General features: G+C 36.9%; 1 protein-coding gene across 3 annotated transcripts in view; it reads left to right on the top strand.

Annotated features, from left to right (window-relative positions):
• The window catches only part of HTR4 (5-hydroxytryptamine receptor 4), a 182,776-nt gene that overhangs the window by 115,127 nt on the left and 51,429 nt on the right, over positions 1–16,220 (top strand). For all 3 annotated transcript variants that reach the window (XM_077138070.1, XM_077138072.1, XM_077138071.1), the window contains one exon: positions 13,460–14,028. In XM_077138070.1, coding sequence (XP_076994185.1) covers positions 13,460–14,028 — 569 coding nt within the window. The remainder of the gene's footprint in view (positions 1–13,459; positions 14,029–16,220) is intronic.

The following is a 16,220-nucleotide window of genomic DNA, read 5'->3' as shown; positions in this document are numbered from 1 at the left end:
TAATTAGAAAGAAACACCCTAAAAATCAGAGCTAAGTGTTCATATAGTGACTTTCTCCAAGCAAAATAAACTTTAGGGACTAAAGAAATCTTTTTTTTTCCTCCTTGTTTTTTTTTTTTTTTATATGGGCAGGCACCGGGAATCTAACCCAGGTCCTCTGGCATGGCAGGCAAGCATTCTTGCCTGCTGAGCCACCGTGGCCTGCCCAGACTAAAGAAATCTTTAAAATCATTTCCCTAGTTTCCAACTAGATGGAAAGCAAAAGGCTTCAAGTGTATAAAGGCTGTGAAGAAAAGAAATTGACTCAAAATGAGCTATGCCATTTCCTTCAGGAAGTCCTCCTTGACTTTTCAAGGCTAGGAAGTGTTTTCTCCTCTTATATCACTTTTCCCTTTGTGTTTAATTGCCTATTCATGGAGTCTAGATTAGCTCTAGAAATATACTTAGAACAACAGATGAAAGCCACATATGTCATTTTAAATAGTCTAGAAGCAATATTAAAAAGGTTAAAAGGTAATAAGCAAAATTAATTTTAAATATTCATTATTTCAGTACATCCAAAATAGTATATAAGGAGAGTGAGGGGTAGATATTATTTTAAATACAAGTTCACCTTCTTTGATTAAGTCATGCTAACATGAGTCCTGAAGAAAAGGAGAGAGCAAGTCATGCACGTATTTACAAAAAAGTGTTTCATGCCAAAATTGCAAAAACTGCAAAGACCCTGAAGTGGGAGAATGCTTTGTGAGTTCAGAGAATGACCTAGAAGCTTATGATGGGCAGTGAGTAAGGGGGAAAAGTAAGAGTAGAAGTCAGAGAGGTATTCTGAGACCGGACAACAGTCTTTACTCCAAGAAATAAGAGAAAATTTTGAAAGGTTTGAAGCAGAAGGGAGACATTATGTGGCTTCCTTTTTCCCCTTCAACTTTTTATTATGAAATAATTTCAAACTTGCAGGACTGTTGCAAAAGTTACAAAACCCATACAGAGAATTTTAACACACCCACCCTTGTAGAGATCCACCAAGCTTAACATTTTGAAACATTTGCTATTTTATTCTACCTACCAACCTATCTATCTATTTTCTGAACATTTGAGAGTAGGTTGTACCATACTCTCTGAATGCATAATACTTCTATATGCATTTTCTAAGAACAAGGATATTCATTTATGAAAGCACATTAAGAACAGCTATGAAGTTCAAGAATGTTAACATTGATATGAAGTTATCAATCTCTATTTAAATTTTTTCCTGTGTCCCACTCATGTCCTTTTGGGCTTTTTATCCATTATTAAGTCCAGGCATTTATTTTTTTAATTTCCAAATAATTTCAAACTAATAGGACAGTTGAAAAAAGTAATACACACTCCATATAGAGAACTCCGGTATAGCTGTATCCCACCCTCCAGCTATCCAGATCCACCAATATTAACATGTTACCATCTTTGTTGTATCATTCTATCACCTATCTATCTGTGTATCTAATCTACCTATCCATAACATTTGAGAGCAGGTTACAGATTTCGTACTCCTTGAACTTGATATTTGTACTCCTTGAACAAGGATATTCACTTATGTAATCACCTTTTGAGAAATGCCTTTTCTTCTCACTTAGATCCCATGCAGTATCATGTATTACATTTAATTGTCATTGTCTCTTTTTTTTTCCTTTATCTTTCCTTTTTAAATTATGGAAACATTTATAAAGTGTAAATCTTCCCGTCCCAACCCCTCCCTCCTCAGTACACCACTCTTTATGTTGCGGTACTCTCACCACCATCTAGTAATCGAATTTTCCCTTTACCCCAAACATAAACCCTACACTCATTTTGCATTAATACCCCTTTAACCCTTGGTAATCTGTACTTTATTTTCTGACTCCATGAGTTTGCACATTTGATATTTTTATTCATAGTTACCATGAGTTTAAATTTAACATCCTAAATCTGTAACAATCTTGCTTGCTTTGATACCAACTTAACTTCAACAATATGTATGAGCCATGCTCCTATGCCTCTCCGCCCCCCTCTGTAAGTAGTTCTTGTCACAGATTACACATGTATACCTTCTAACCTCAAACCATTGATTTATCATTACATTTTATGCATTTGACATTCAGATCCTGCAGGAATAAAAAGTAGAGTACAAATCGAAAATACAATAGCATTGGCATTTATATCAATCCATGTGATTATCTTCACTGGAGATCTTTATTTCTTCGTTTGGCTTCCAGTCAGTTGTCTAGTGCCCTTTCCTTTCAACTTGCAGAATTCCATTTCTTGTAGGGCAAGTCTAATCGTTTTTATCTGGGGATGTCTTAATCCCTTCCTCATTTTTGAAAGACAGTTGTGCTAAATAATTCTTGGTTGACAGTTTTTCCTTTTGACATTCTTGCCTCTGTGGTTTCTGATGAGAAATCAGCACTTAATCTTATTGAGGCCTCCTTGCACAAAGAATTTTGCTTCTCTTTTGCAGCTTTCAGATTTCTCTTTATCTTTGGCATTCAACAGTAAAATTTAATTTGGTGTGGGTCTGTTTGGTTTTATCCTGTTTTGAGTCCATTGAGCACCTTGGATGTGTATATTCGTGTCTTTCATACAATTTGGGAGGTTTTCAGCCATCATTATTTTTAAAATATTCTCTCTTCTCTCTTTGGGACTCCCACAATATATGCTTTGAGGTAGCCTATAGGTTCCTCAGGCTTTGTTCACTTTTCCTTTTTCTTTTCCTCAGACAGGAAGATTTTTAGTGTCTTGTCTTCAAGTTCACTGATTTTTTTCTTCTGCCAGCTCCAATCTGCTGTTGAACCCCTCTGTGGAATTTTTAATTTGTTACAATGATCTTTATTCTGTTTGGTTCCTTTTAATAATTTCCATCTTATTATTTATATTCTCTTTGTGATGATCTGTTATTTTCCTGGTTTTCTTTATTCTTTATCCATATTTGCCTTTAGCTCTTTGAGCATATTTAGGACCATTTTAAAAAATACCTTTGTCTGGAATGTCCCAGGTCTGATCTTCCTCATTGCTTGTCTCTAATGCTTTAATCTTCTGTCTTTTACCTGGGCCTTGTTTCCTGTTTCTTTATGTGTTTTGTAATCTTTTGTTGACACCTAGATATTTTAATATGTTATCACTGAAATTTAGCCTCCAAGGTATCTGTTCCTTAAGCTTGCATTCAGCTAATGTTGGCACAGATCTTTTCTTGAATGCCAGGAGCTAAAAATATATATATATTTTAAAGTAAGGTGTTTTAGTTTTCTAGGCTGCTTGTTCTAGTTTGCTAGCTGCTGGAATACAATATACCAGAAGTGGAATGACTTTTTAAAAGCGGACTTTAATAAGTTGCTAGTATACAGTTCTAAGGCCGAGAAAATGTTCTAGTTAAAATAAGTCTATGAAATGTCCAATCTAAGGCATCCAGGGAAAGATACCTTGATTCAAGAAGGCTGATGAAGTTCAGAGTTTCTCTCTCATCTGAAAAGGCACGTGGTGAACACGGTCAGGGTTCCTCTCTCATCTGGAAGGGCACATGGCAAACATGGTGCTATCTGCTAGCTCCTTCTCCTGGCTTCCTGTTTCATGAAGCTCCCTGGGAGGCATTTTCCTTCTTCATCTCCAAAGGTAGCTGGCTGGTGGACTCTGCTTCACGTGGGTATGTCGTTCTGCTCTGCTCTCTCTCAGATCTCCAAAATGTTTCCTCTTTTATAGGACTTCAGAAACTAATCAAGACCCACCCAAATGGGTGGGGACATGCCTCCACCTAATCAGCTTAACAACCACTCTTGATTAAATCACATCTCCAGGAAGATGATCTCATTACAGTTTCAAACATACAATACTGAATAAGGATTAGAAGAAACAGCTGCCTTTACAAAATGGGATTAGGATTAAAACATGAGTTTTCTAGGGTACATACATCATTTCAAACCAACATATTGCTCAAGCAAATACCATGAAATGGGTCAGGTTAAACAATGGAAATTTATTTGTTCATGGTTCTGAGGCTAAAAGAAAGTCCAAATCAGGGAATCATCAAGGCGTTGCTTTCCTCCTAAAGACTGGTGTTTTGGGCTGGCTGCTGGCAATCTTTGTCTCTTCTTTCACATGGCAGTGTTATGTGGTGGCATCTCTTGGCTTCTCCATTCCTTTCTAGGTTCTGTTGAATTTTAACTTCTTCCTTCTGTGGTTTTCTCTCTCTGTGTCTGAATTTCGCTCCACTTATAAAGGACTACAGTAATAGGTTTAAGACCCATCCTTATTGGGCTGGGAAATATCTTAACTGAAGTAACCTCATCAAAAGATCCTACTTAAAATGGGTTCATACCAACAGAGAGGAATTAGATTTAAGAACATGGGTTTTTGGAGTACATACAGCTTCAAACCATCACAGAATGCAAAGAAGAGAACACTTCTCCTAATCTTTGCAGATTTACCTGTGTGAATGCTTTCTTTCAGAGTTGCTCCGTGCACTGACTTTAGAGAATAGCTTCAAGCCAAGTAAGGAGGGTCTCCCTGATCCTTCTGCTCTTGTATCTTGGACATGCACGAGTGGCCCTAGGAATTCCCTCATTTACATTGTTAAATGTCCCCTCTTGTCTAGGAAATAGTTTCTTCATGGTCCTGGGCACTTCACTGCATGTCCTACAGCCAACAATCCCTTGCCCCAAGCAGCACAACTTGACTGTTCTCCCACAGTATATGTGGGAAAGTCCTGTGAGCTGCCATCTATAGACAGGGCAACATCTGGGACAGTGAGTCCCTCAGATCACCACCAGACAGATTATGCTAGATATACATTGTCCTAGTATGTGCTCATGGGTTACTCTACTCCCTCTAGAGCTAGGACCAGGGATCCATGCTGGGACTGCAGACTGGCTCTGGACAAAGGCAGTGAGGGATTGAGGAGGGGCCAGGCAGGGCATCATGACATTTTGCTGCTTTTATGTGAATTTTTCTTGATTTAGTGCTCACTCTGTTAGTACGATCCTTTAACTGTTTTCTGGTGCTTTGAAAAATAAATTTCTGCCAGTTCCTTTTGGTTGTTCAAAGTTTTTAGGGGTGGAGCCCTGAAGCTTCTCACTCCATCATCTTGATCAGGGTGGGGCTCTGGCCAGTTTTAAAGTGTCAGATGTAGACCAGGATTGTGTAGTTGCAGGAGTGAAAATAGGGAAAACATTAGAAAGGAATCGCAATAGTGCTAACAAGGGATGATGCTAATCTAAACTAAAATAGTTACTACAAGTGGTGAGAAGTAGTCATATTTTATATATCTTTCACTCTAATTATTTATTGAGCACTTATTATGCTCCAGACACTGCTCTACATCCTTGGAATATTGTTGAACAACTAGACCAAGATCCATACCACTGTAACATTTATATTCTAGCAAGGAAAGGCAGACAATAGATATGAGATAAAAATACGTAGATTATCTAGGATGTCACAAGTTGTAAGTGCTACCAAAAAAGGTAGATGGAGAAGCAGATTTAAATATTAAATAGGGTGTTCAGGATAGTCCTGATTGAGAGGGTGATATTTAAGTAAAGACTTTAAAGAAGTGAGGCCACTGACATTGTGAATATCTTGGGAAAGAATATACCAGGCAGAAGGAACAGCTAGTGCAAAGGCCCTGATGCAAGATGTACCTCTCAAGTCAAGCAAGTTAATGTGTTTGTTCAGAGTAAATGAGGAGAAAACAAAGAAGGAAAGGAGGTAATTAGAATAGATGGGGAAAATATTGTAGGACCTTGTAGATAACTTTAAATACATTGGCTTTTAATCTGAGTGAAATAGGGAGCCATTGCAGGATGTCACACAGATGAAAGTTATGATCTGATTTATATTTTTAAAAGATCTTTCTGGATGCTCTGTTAAAAACAAGTAGTAGAGGAACAAGAGTAGAAGCAGAGCCTGTTGAGAAGTCTGTTGAAGGAATTCAGCAGGTTAGAGAACATGGTATTCCAACTGCAATAGTAGCAATGGAAATTGTGAAAAAAGTTGGAATGTGGATGTATTTTGAAGATATAATCAATAAGATTTACTAATAGATTAGAAGAAGAGTATGAGTGAATAAACTGAGTCAACTATGACTGCAGGGATTTTAGTTTGAGCAAACAGAAAATTGGAGCGGGTGACCATCAATCCAGATGGAATAGGCTGTGTGTGGAATAGGGCTTTTGGGATGGGGAGAATCACATGCTTGGTTTGGACAACATACATTTGAAGTACCTATTAGATATGTTGAGATGTCAGGTTTCCAGGTTGGTATTGAATTCTGGAGTTCATAGGTGATCCTGGCTGGGAAAAAATAAAAATTAGTAAATTTTCAAAGATTAGATGTTATCTTAACCCTTATGAGTAAATGAGAACCCTGAGAAATGTATATAAATAGAGAAGAGAAAAGGTTAAAAGAATGAGCCTAGGACATTCAAATAATTAGAGGTCATAAGAGAAGGAGGAGCCTCAAAAGGAAGGCTGAAAGTAATTGCTAGTAAGGTAGAAAGAAAACAAAGAGAGAAAAAAATTGTTCTGGAAGCCAAGTTAATAATATTATTATAAAGAGGGAGGGAGAATTCCGATTCTGGCCATGAGGGATAGCTATCATAGCCACAACTTTTAAAGATGAATAAAATACACTTGATAAAATACAAAATAAAAACATAAAATAAAATCATATTTAAAGGCATTGGAGAGTCACCAAGGCAACCAAGACTGTAGTATCTATGATCCAAAAGAGAAAAAGAAGACCTATCCCAAAGATCAAAAGAAGACTTGAACTTTTTCCTTTGGGACCTTCATTGATTCGTGGATCAGGAAATAGAAGCTGAAGAGAAGGCACCAGACTCAGGTTTGTGGTTGTTTCCCTAAACTGGGGAAACACATTGGAGTTTGAGGGTGCCAGGAGATCCCAGGAGATCTAAACTGTAGAGAAATGAGCCTTAAATTCATCATGCAATTTTTTGTCGAAACATTTGGTTACTTATAAGCTGTGGATGCATGGGTCTAGATGAAAGGACAAATCAAGGTGAAAGCAAATTCTGGGAGACTAAAGAGAGGGCAGAGATATTAGCAGTCATTCAGTGCTGAAAAGGGAGAGATGTAACAGAGCTGAGGACCTGCCAAGGTGGATGGCCCTGGCAAACACTTCTGGTGCTTTAATTGAGACACCCTCAATGAAAGCTACCCTCCATGAAAACAGAAAGACTGGAATGAGACCATCTTCAAAAATGCATTAAAACCAGCCTCAATAAGATTGATGTATTTTGTCCAGATTCTATCTTCCTGCCAGAAAAAATTCAGTCCTCTCTAGAGTTGCCTGCCACCATTCACAGTCTCTATAAATTTTTATTAAAATGCCTGTTATTTAATAAAGAATTACCAGACACATAAAAACGACCAGGACCAAGTGGCCAAAAACCAAGAACAAAAATAGGGAGAAACACATTCACAGGCAATCTAGTTATTGGAGTTGTTAGATGAAGACTTTCAAACAACTGTGGTTAACATAGTAAAAAAAAGTAGTGGGAAACAGGGAGAATTTTACTAGAGAACTGGAATGTATAAAAAAATCAAATGTAAATTCCAGAACTACTACATGGAATAGATATAATAGATGGATTTAATAGTAGATTAGATGCAGCCAAAAATATTGATGGTAAACTGGAAGCTTAAATAAACAAAAGGTTTAATATTCATATAATTGGAATTTCGGAAAGAACAGAGGAGAGAATAGAGCAGAACTAATATGCAAAGAAATAATAGCCAAATATTTTTCAAAACAAACGAAACCTACCAGTCACAGAATTAAAGCTCTATGAAACCCCAGAAAGTTAAATACAAAATAAAACTATATCAAGAGACTGCATGATAAGGCTTCTGAAGACCAAAGATAGAGAAAAAAATCTCAAAAGCAATTAGGGAAAAAAATGGATACATTCTAAGGAGAAATAAGGTGGACAACTGACTCTCCAGTGTAATGATGGAAGCAGGATGACAATGAAGCCATATATAAAATGATGAAAAAAAGTAATTCACAACTTAGAAATCCAATTAAATTATTCATAAGAAATTAAGATGACAAAGAAATTTCTCAGGCAAACAAAAACTGGGAATTTTTCAGCAGCAGGTTTATATTAAAAGTTATTTTAAGGATAATTTTTTAAGCAAAAGGGAAATGTGCTAGATGGAAACACCAAGCAGCAGTAAAGAATTGGAAATAGTGAGCATGTGTGTAAATATAAAAACGTGACTATTTAAAACAGCAACAATAATAGTTTCTTGTGGTTTTAAAAATATATATAGAATTAAAATACTTGAAAACAACAGCATATAAGGCAGGAGTGGATGAGTAAATGTAGCTAAAGTGTTTAAGATACTTGTATTGCCCAAGCAATGGAAAATGTACTAATGTAAAATAGACTGCAATAAGCTGTAATCTCTAAATAAGGTAGAGTAATAAAATAATAAGGGAAAATAATAATAATAAGATAAAGAATAATAAAATAACTAATAAGCTAATAAAGGGATAAATAATTCCATAATGTCAACTCTTTGGTTATTGCAAAAAAAAAAAAACAATAAGGGACGGGAAAGGGAGCAAAGATCAGAGGAGATATATAGAAAACAATAATACAGACTTAAATTTAAAACAGTCAGTGTTTAAGGTAAATATTACATGATTAAATTCTTCAAAGAAGAGATGAAGACGAAGATTGTCGATTGAATAAAAAGTATAAATATATGCTACTTACAAAAGAAGCCAATTAAATATAAAGAGACAGAAAGATTGAAAATAAAATAATGGAGAAAGATATGCTATGTGTGGTAGTTAGATTCAGTGGTCAACTTGGCCAGGTGAAGGTGCCTAGTTCTGTTGCTGTGGACATGAGCCAATGGCATGTGAACCTCATCTGTTGCTGATTACATCTGCAGTCAGCTGGGAGGCATGCCTGCTGCAATGAATGATGTTTGATTTAATTGGCTGGTGCTTAAGTGAGAGAGCTCAACGTAGTACAACCCAAGCAGCTCAGCGTACTTCATCTCAGCACTTCCAGCTTAGTCCAGGCCTTTGGAGATGCAGAAAAGAATCACCCAGGGAAAGTTGTTGGAACCCAGAGGCCTGGAGAGATGGCCAGCAGAGATCACCCTGTGCCTTCCCACATAAGAAAGAACCTCAGTTGAAAGTTAGCTGCCTTTCCTCTGAAGAACTGATGAAATCCCCTTTTATTAAAAGCCAATCCATCTCTGTTATGTTGCATTCCAGCAGCTAGCAAACTAGAACACTATGCAAGAACTAGTCAAAAGGTAGCTGGTGTAGCTCTCCTTATAGCAGAGACAAAATAAAACTCAAGGCAAATAATATTACTTGAGATAAAGATATTTCATAATGATGAAAGTATCAATTCAATAGGAAGCTATACTGTAGACTTACAAGATGTGATATTCAATGTTTACACAGCCAGTAAAAGAGTATTTGTATCTTTATTCATAGATGTATATATATATTCACACTAGATGCAGTGTGCCCTCAGGAAGAGGAAGTGACATGGGGGTAAGCCTCTCGTCAGCCAAGAGCTATTCCTTGAGAAGGCTGATGACTGAAAGCTATTAATAGCAGTTGGGAGAAAAGTCCCTCAATCCTAAAAAAATCTAGGTGTAAAAAATCCAGGTGTGTCACAGAATCCAATATGAGTGAGGCTTACTCCAGAAGTATAGTGTAATAAATATAATACACTGCATTCATAAAAGGAAGGATAAAACTAAATAATCAACTTGTTACTTCTGAAACTGCATTGACAAAATTCAGTGCCCATTCGTGGTTTAAAGAATAAGAAAACAGATTATAAGAAAACTGAAAATAGAAGGAAACTCCATTAACCAGACAGAAGACATTGAGAAAAAAAACTAATAACAAGAACCATACCTAAGAGTAAATGATTAAAACTCTCCTCCTAAATTGAGAATGAAACAAGAATGTCCACTACTTTTTTTTTTCAAAATGATATCAAAGTTAACAGCAAGTTCAATAAGTCAAGAAAAACTGATATTAGGATTAGAAAGGAAGAAATGAAACTGTTATTTGCCTATCACATTGAATGCTCATGGAGACAATTCAAAAGAATCTATGAACAAAATATTAGTTAATAACTAACTCAGCCAAGTGGCTAGATACAAGGTCAATATACCAAAAAAAGTCCTCACTAATTTCTATAAACTATTGACAAACAATTAAGAATTGAAAATTTTAAAATGGCACCATTTACAGAACAATAAGAAATATCAAATACTCAGGAATAAATCTAGCAAATGATGTGCACAACGTCTATATGGAATATTATAAAATATTCCTGAAATAAATTTTAAAATACTTAAAGGGAAGATTTATCACGTTCCTTAATTAGAAGATTTATGGTGAAGATGTTAGTTTTCCTCAATCATTCTATTCCAGTTTCAATCAAAAGCCTGGAAGAATTTTAATGGAAATTGATAAGCTAATTCTAAATTCTGCATGGAAATGCAGAAATCTAAAAATAACCAAGATACCACTAAAGAAGAATCACAGTTTGAGGACTTTCACTATGAGATATCCAAAATGTATTATAAAGTCATAGAAATTAAACACAATTTAATTTAAAATAAACACCATGGTGCATGTTTAGACATAGAAATCAAGGGAACAAAATAGAAAATTCAGAAACAGGACCATGCACATACAGTCCCCTGATTTATGCCTAAGATTATGCTGCAGTGTAGTTGGGAAAATATGCTTTTTAAAATAAATGCTGCTGGTATTGATTGGATGTCTGTCAGGTAAAAAATAAATCTTGACCCCTACGTCACACCAAAACAGGAAAACTAATCCCAAATGGGTACTAGAATTAAACGTAAAAATTTACACAATAAAGATATGGTGAGATAATATAGGAAGAATGTTTCTTAAACATTATATCTGAGAATATATTTATACTTAAAGTGAAAACAAAGATTTCTTAAGTAGAAGACTAAAAATACTACCCTAAAGGAAAAGTTGATAAATTGGACTAAATTCTTAAAAGTAAGAACTTCGGGCGGGCCGCGGTGGCTCAGCGGGCAAGAGTGCTTGCCTGCTATGCCGGAGGACCCCGGTTCGATTCCCGGCCCCAGCCCATGTAAAAAACAAACAAACAAACAAAATATAATAAAAACAAGAAAATGTTTAAAAAGATGTTTCCCTTTCTTCCATCCTTCCTTCCTTCTTTCTGTCTTTCCTTCCCTTCCTCCCTCTCTCTTAAAAAAAATAAAAAATAAAAAAAAAAAAAAAAAAAAAGTAAGAACTTCTTTCCTTCACTAGTTACTAGTAAGAATTAAAAGGCATGCCGTGAACTGGTAGGAGACAGTTGCGACACATATATCTGACCAAAGACTTATGTCCAAAGAATATAGAAGGATTATCAAAGATCAGTAAGAAAGAGAAGCATAACCCAGTTTTCAAAATTGGAAAATACCTGAATAATCAGTTTATAAGAGAAGATATCCAAACAGAAGCAGCAGCTCACATACTTTCAGACAGGAAGGATGCAAGTGGATTGGAATTTTAAGCACAAATTACTGGATACTTTCTCATAACAAAGGTTAGACATAATACAAATTCTAATCTCCACCCACTGGAAAGGTAGTCAAGGACACATGGAGTGTTTACTGACGTAATCAAGTGAACTTTGTGACATTATTAAATGAACAGACAAACCCGTAGTGAGATGTCTCCACGCACTGACAACACTGTGTTGGTGAGTATGTTGAGTAACTGAAACTCATACCGTGTGTTTGGTGGGAATGTAAATTGATAAAATCACTTTGGAAACCTGTTTGGCAGTATTTACCTAAAGCTGCATATATGCTTACCTTATGTCAATAATTCCACTCCTAACTTGTATACATAAGAGAAATGAAAATGTTTGTATTCACACACAAACTTGCACAAGTTTTGTTCAAAATGGCAAAAAATTGAAAACAATGAATATGTCCCTCAATAACAGAGTAGGATAACAATTGTGATTTATTTTTACAGTGCAGTGTTATACTATAATTAAAAAGAACACACTACAGTTACATACAACATGAATGAATTTCATAGATACAGTTCAAATGAAAGAAATAAGATACAAATAGTACATGGTTTATTTTTCCATTAATATTAAATTGGAAAACATAAAATTAATCAGTGCTGCTGATATAGTAATGAGTGGGAGCGTCATATAGAAGGCTTGTATAGAGCTGATAATATTCTATGGCCTGACCTGATAACATAGGTGTATTTACTTCATAGTAATTCATCTATACTTATGTGCTTTATATGTATTTTAACTCAATGAAATAGTTACCCAAAGAAGAAGAAGGATGGAGGGTTCAGGGGCCTCAAAAGGTGCAGATAGGACTGGTCATGGCAACATGGAGATCATTAATAACTTGACCAGGGCAGTTTCAATGGGGTCAGGCTGAACATGGGAATGGGCTGGATTTGGGAGAAAATGGAAGAAGGAGAGTAAGTCAAGGCATTAAGTATTTCCTAGGTCTCATTCTCTGGTGAGGGTTCAAGGTCCTTAATGATTTTGCTTGACCTATATAATCTCTTCTACCATGATTCCAAAATATCTACCCTTTTTTTTCTCCCAAGTTCTAATGTCCCTCTTGGCTATTTCTCTGTATCAATACTTTGAAATTCAGTTACATGAATGAGAAAAAACCTTAAGCAGAGTACACAGAAAGCAGAGAAATAAGTCTAGGAAAGGGCTCCATGAAATCCTCCAAAGAGCTAGGTTTAGAATGGTATTGAGCAAATGTTCTCAAAATGTTAATGAGCTTTAGAATTTTTTTTTTAAAGCTTGTTAAAATGCAAGTATCTGCACCCTATTGCCCAGAGATTTCAATCTAGTAGGTCTGCCTGGTGCCAGGAATCTATACTTATAAGCACCTCAGGTGACTCTGATGTTACTGTTTCAGCCATTCTAAGAGTCTCTTGTATGTTATGTGCAAGCAGAAGGGCAAGGAAGAAGAGAGGCTGAATTCCACTACCAATTGGGTAGGTGGAATGAAGAAAGATTTTTTTCTTGTTTTTACTTCTGCTCTTTCCTAGCGCTTTCAGCCCCTCTTGAACAGATGAAACCCTCTGAATTTTGGGATATGATCATCTTCTCTTTCCATCCTCAAGGTTCTGTGTGCTGTAAGATTTAAAAGCTAAAAAAGCTATGGTGATAAACTTTCTTCTTTCTTTCCTTTTCTCTTTCCCTTTTTATTTTATTCATCCTCCCCCTTATTCTCTGTTCCCTTCCTCCTTTTTCTTTCAATGCCTCCTCTCCTCCTCCTCTTCTTCATCCATTATCCTTTTTTATCCTCTTCCTCATTCTCCTCCTGCTTCTCCCTCTTCATTTCCTCCTTCCGTCCCTCCCTTCCTCCCTTCCTCTTTTCCTCCAACTCTCAGATAGAACAAAGGAAGCTCAACCAGAACTCTAACTCAACGTACTGTATCTTCATGGTCAACAAGCCCTACGCCGTCACCTGCTCTGTGGTGGCCTTCTACATCCCGTTTCTGCTCATGGTGCTGGCCTATTATCGCATCTATGTCACCGCTAAGGAGCACGCCCACCAGATCCAGATGTTGCAGCGAGCAGGAGCCGCCTCAGAGGGCAGGCCCCAGCCAGCAGACCAGCATAGTACGCATCGCATGAGGACAGAAACCAAAGCAGCCAAGACCCTGTGCATCATCATGGGTTGCTTCTGCCTCTGCTGGGCACCATTCTTTGTCACCAATGTTGTGGATCCTTTCGTAGACTACGCTGTGCCTGAGCAGGTGTGGACCGCTTTCCTCTGGCTTGGCTATATCAATTCTGGATTGAACCCCTTTCTCTACGCCTTCTTGAATAAGTCTTTTAGACGTGCCTTCCTCATCATCCTCTGCTGTGATGATGAGCGCTACCGAAGACCTGTCATTCTGGGCCAGACTGCCCCCTGTTCAACCACAACCATTAATGGATCCACACATGTGCTAAGGTGAGTGCTTAGGGGGTTGATACATTTTATTGATTTGAATTGCTCAGAAGGGGTAATGCTCCAGTTTTCTGATTCCATAGGGGATATTCCTAAAAACCTGTGCAGTGTTTGCAAAGATTAAAGAATACTCTGTCATATGGCCATAGAATAGTTTAGTGGATAAGGGCTCAGAGGCCAGAGGGAGCCCATCCTGCATTCTAATTCAGTAAGTATAGATCTATGAACCTGAGTAGGTCAGTTAAGCATTCTGAACCTAAAGAAAATTTCATTTTTTTTAGAAAAATATAAATAATAACCTCTATATCTGCATCACAGGGATTTATAAGGATAAAATTAACTATTATATGTCACACATATAGTTCAGAGCCTAATATCTAGTAAGCACTTGAGTAAATGTTATCTGCTATTATTGAAAGGAAGTATGTTAGAGTAGTGCTTAAAAGTAAAAAGATTTTAAAGTAAAATAAACTGTATTTTGACTCTCAGCACCCCTACTAACCATCTGTATAATCTCTCTTGGTTTCACAATTCCTCAACAGTAAAAATTGGTAATAATAATAATAATATGCATCTTATAGGGTTTTTTGACAAGTAGAGATAGTGCATTCATTTAGTGCCTGACACAGAGTAAGCACCCATAATATTACTAATAACTTTATAAGTATTAGTAAGAGTAGTAGTAATTGCAAATTGCCTGATATCCTAACATGGCCATAAAGTAACATGATAAACTCATAAAGATAGAAAGACTCAAAAGCCATGCCATGGTATAAATGATATAATGGAGGTATGGAAAATCTAGAACAAGGCTATGCATAGAAAAGAAGATGATTTGGCTTAGGGAAATCAGGAAGGCTTCACTGAAGAGCATTTTATAGGAATTTGAGATGTGGAGGAGACATCAGGAAAGCCATTCCAGACAGAGAGAACAGTATGAGGAAAGAAATGAAAATATGAACAAGCATGATAGGGTCAAGTGTAGTTTGCCCACATAGAATTAATGAAGAAAGGAGTGACTGAAATTTAATGTTCAGTGCCTGGTCATAATGACTCTTTCTAGACCATGAGAATTTTCTGACCATTGTGGGATAGAGTTGTACTCAGCTGTGAAGAGCCAGGTGAGATAAGTACATTCATTCTGTAGGAAAGATGAATTGTCAACAACATGCATAGGAATTTCTAAAGAGCAGTTACTTCTTTGAGATAAGCATTTAATTTTTCTGATGATGACTGTATCCAGCTGTTCAGACAGCTGAAAATTGGGAGATTTTCATTTGCATGTGTAAGAAAAAAAGAAGAGGAAATAGGAATTGCTATGAAATATAAACACTGTGGTTCAGAGACTGCTCAGAAACATGAATTCAATTGTCTGCTACTAGTGTGGGCAGACACAGCTAAAACCTAGTGTGGTATTGAGATTCCAGCTGGTAGAAGGGCTTCAAAGGATACCCTATATGCTGACATTCTCTCTTAATTATTATGCCTTAGTGAGAACCGTAGAAGAAATCCAACCATAAAGTGTGTATACAAGAACTTCTTGGGTGCCACATAGCTTTTACCTATTTAAGCTAGCAGTTCCCTAAGTACAGACTGTTGACAACTTACAAACAGCCTATGTTCCAAAATTGTGTTAAGTCAGTTTATTAGAACTTGTGGCCTTTTCCCATGGGAATAGTCATTGGTAGGTGTATTAGGGTTCTCTAGAGAAACAGAATCAACAGGAAATATTCATAAATATAAAATTTATAAAAGTGTCTCACGTAACCATGGGAACGCAGGGTCCGAAATCCACAGGGTAGGCTGTGAAGCTGATGACTCCAATGGAGGGTCTGGATGAACTCCACAGGAGAGGCTCACCAGCCGAAGCAGGAAGAGAGCCTGTCTCTTCTGAATCCTCCTTAAAAGGCTTCCAGGGATTAGATTAAGCATCACTCATGGCTGATTACAAATGGAATCAGCTGTGGATGCAGCTGACGTGATCATGATTTAATTCCCTGAAATGTCTTCATAGCAACAGACAGGCCAGCACTTGCCCAACCAGACAAGCAGGCACCACCACCTGGCCAAGTTGACACATGAACCTGACCATGGCAGTAGGCTTTGGCAGTTTCTAGGGCAACCCAAGAAAGCCTATTTTACTCACGCTGTACTTTTTTATCCCTGCTGCTTTGGGAAGTCTTTAATGTGATTGG

The sequence above is a fragment of the Tamandua tetradactyla genome, chromosome 20, assembly GCF_023851605.1.
Source record: "Tamandua tetradactyla isolate mTamTet1 chromosome 20, mTamTet1.pri, whole genome shotgun sequence".
Taxonomy (NCBI): domain Eukaryota; kingdom Metazoa; phylum Chordata; class Mammalia; order Pilosa; family Myrmecophagidae; genus Tamandua; species Tamandua tetradactyla.
This window is presented reverse-complemented; position numbering and strand designations above follow the sequence as displayed.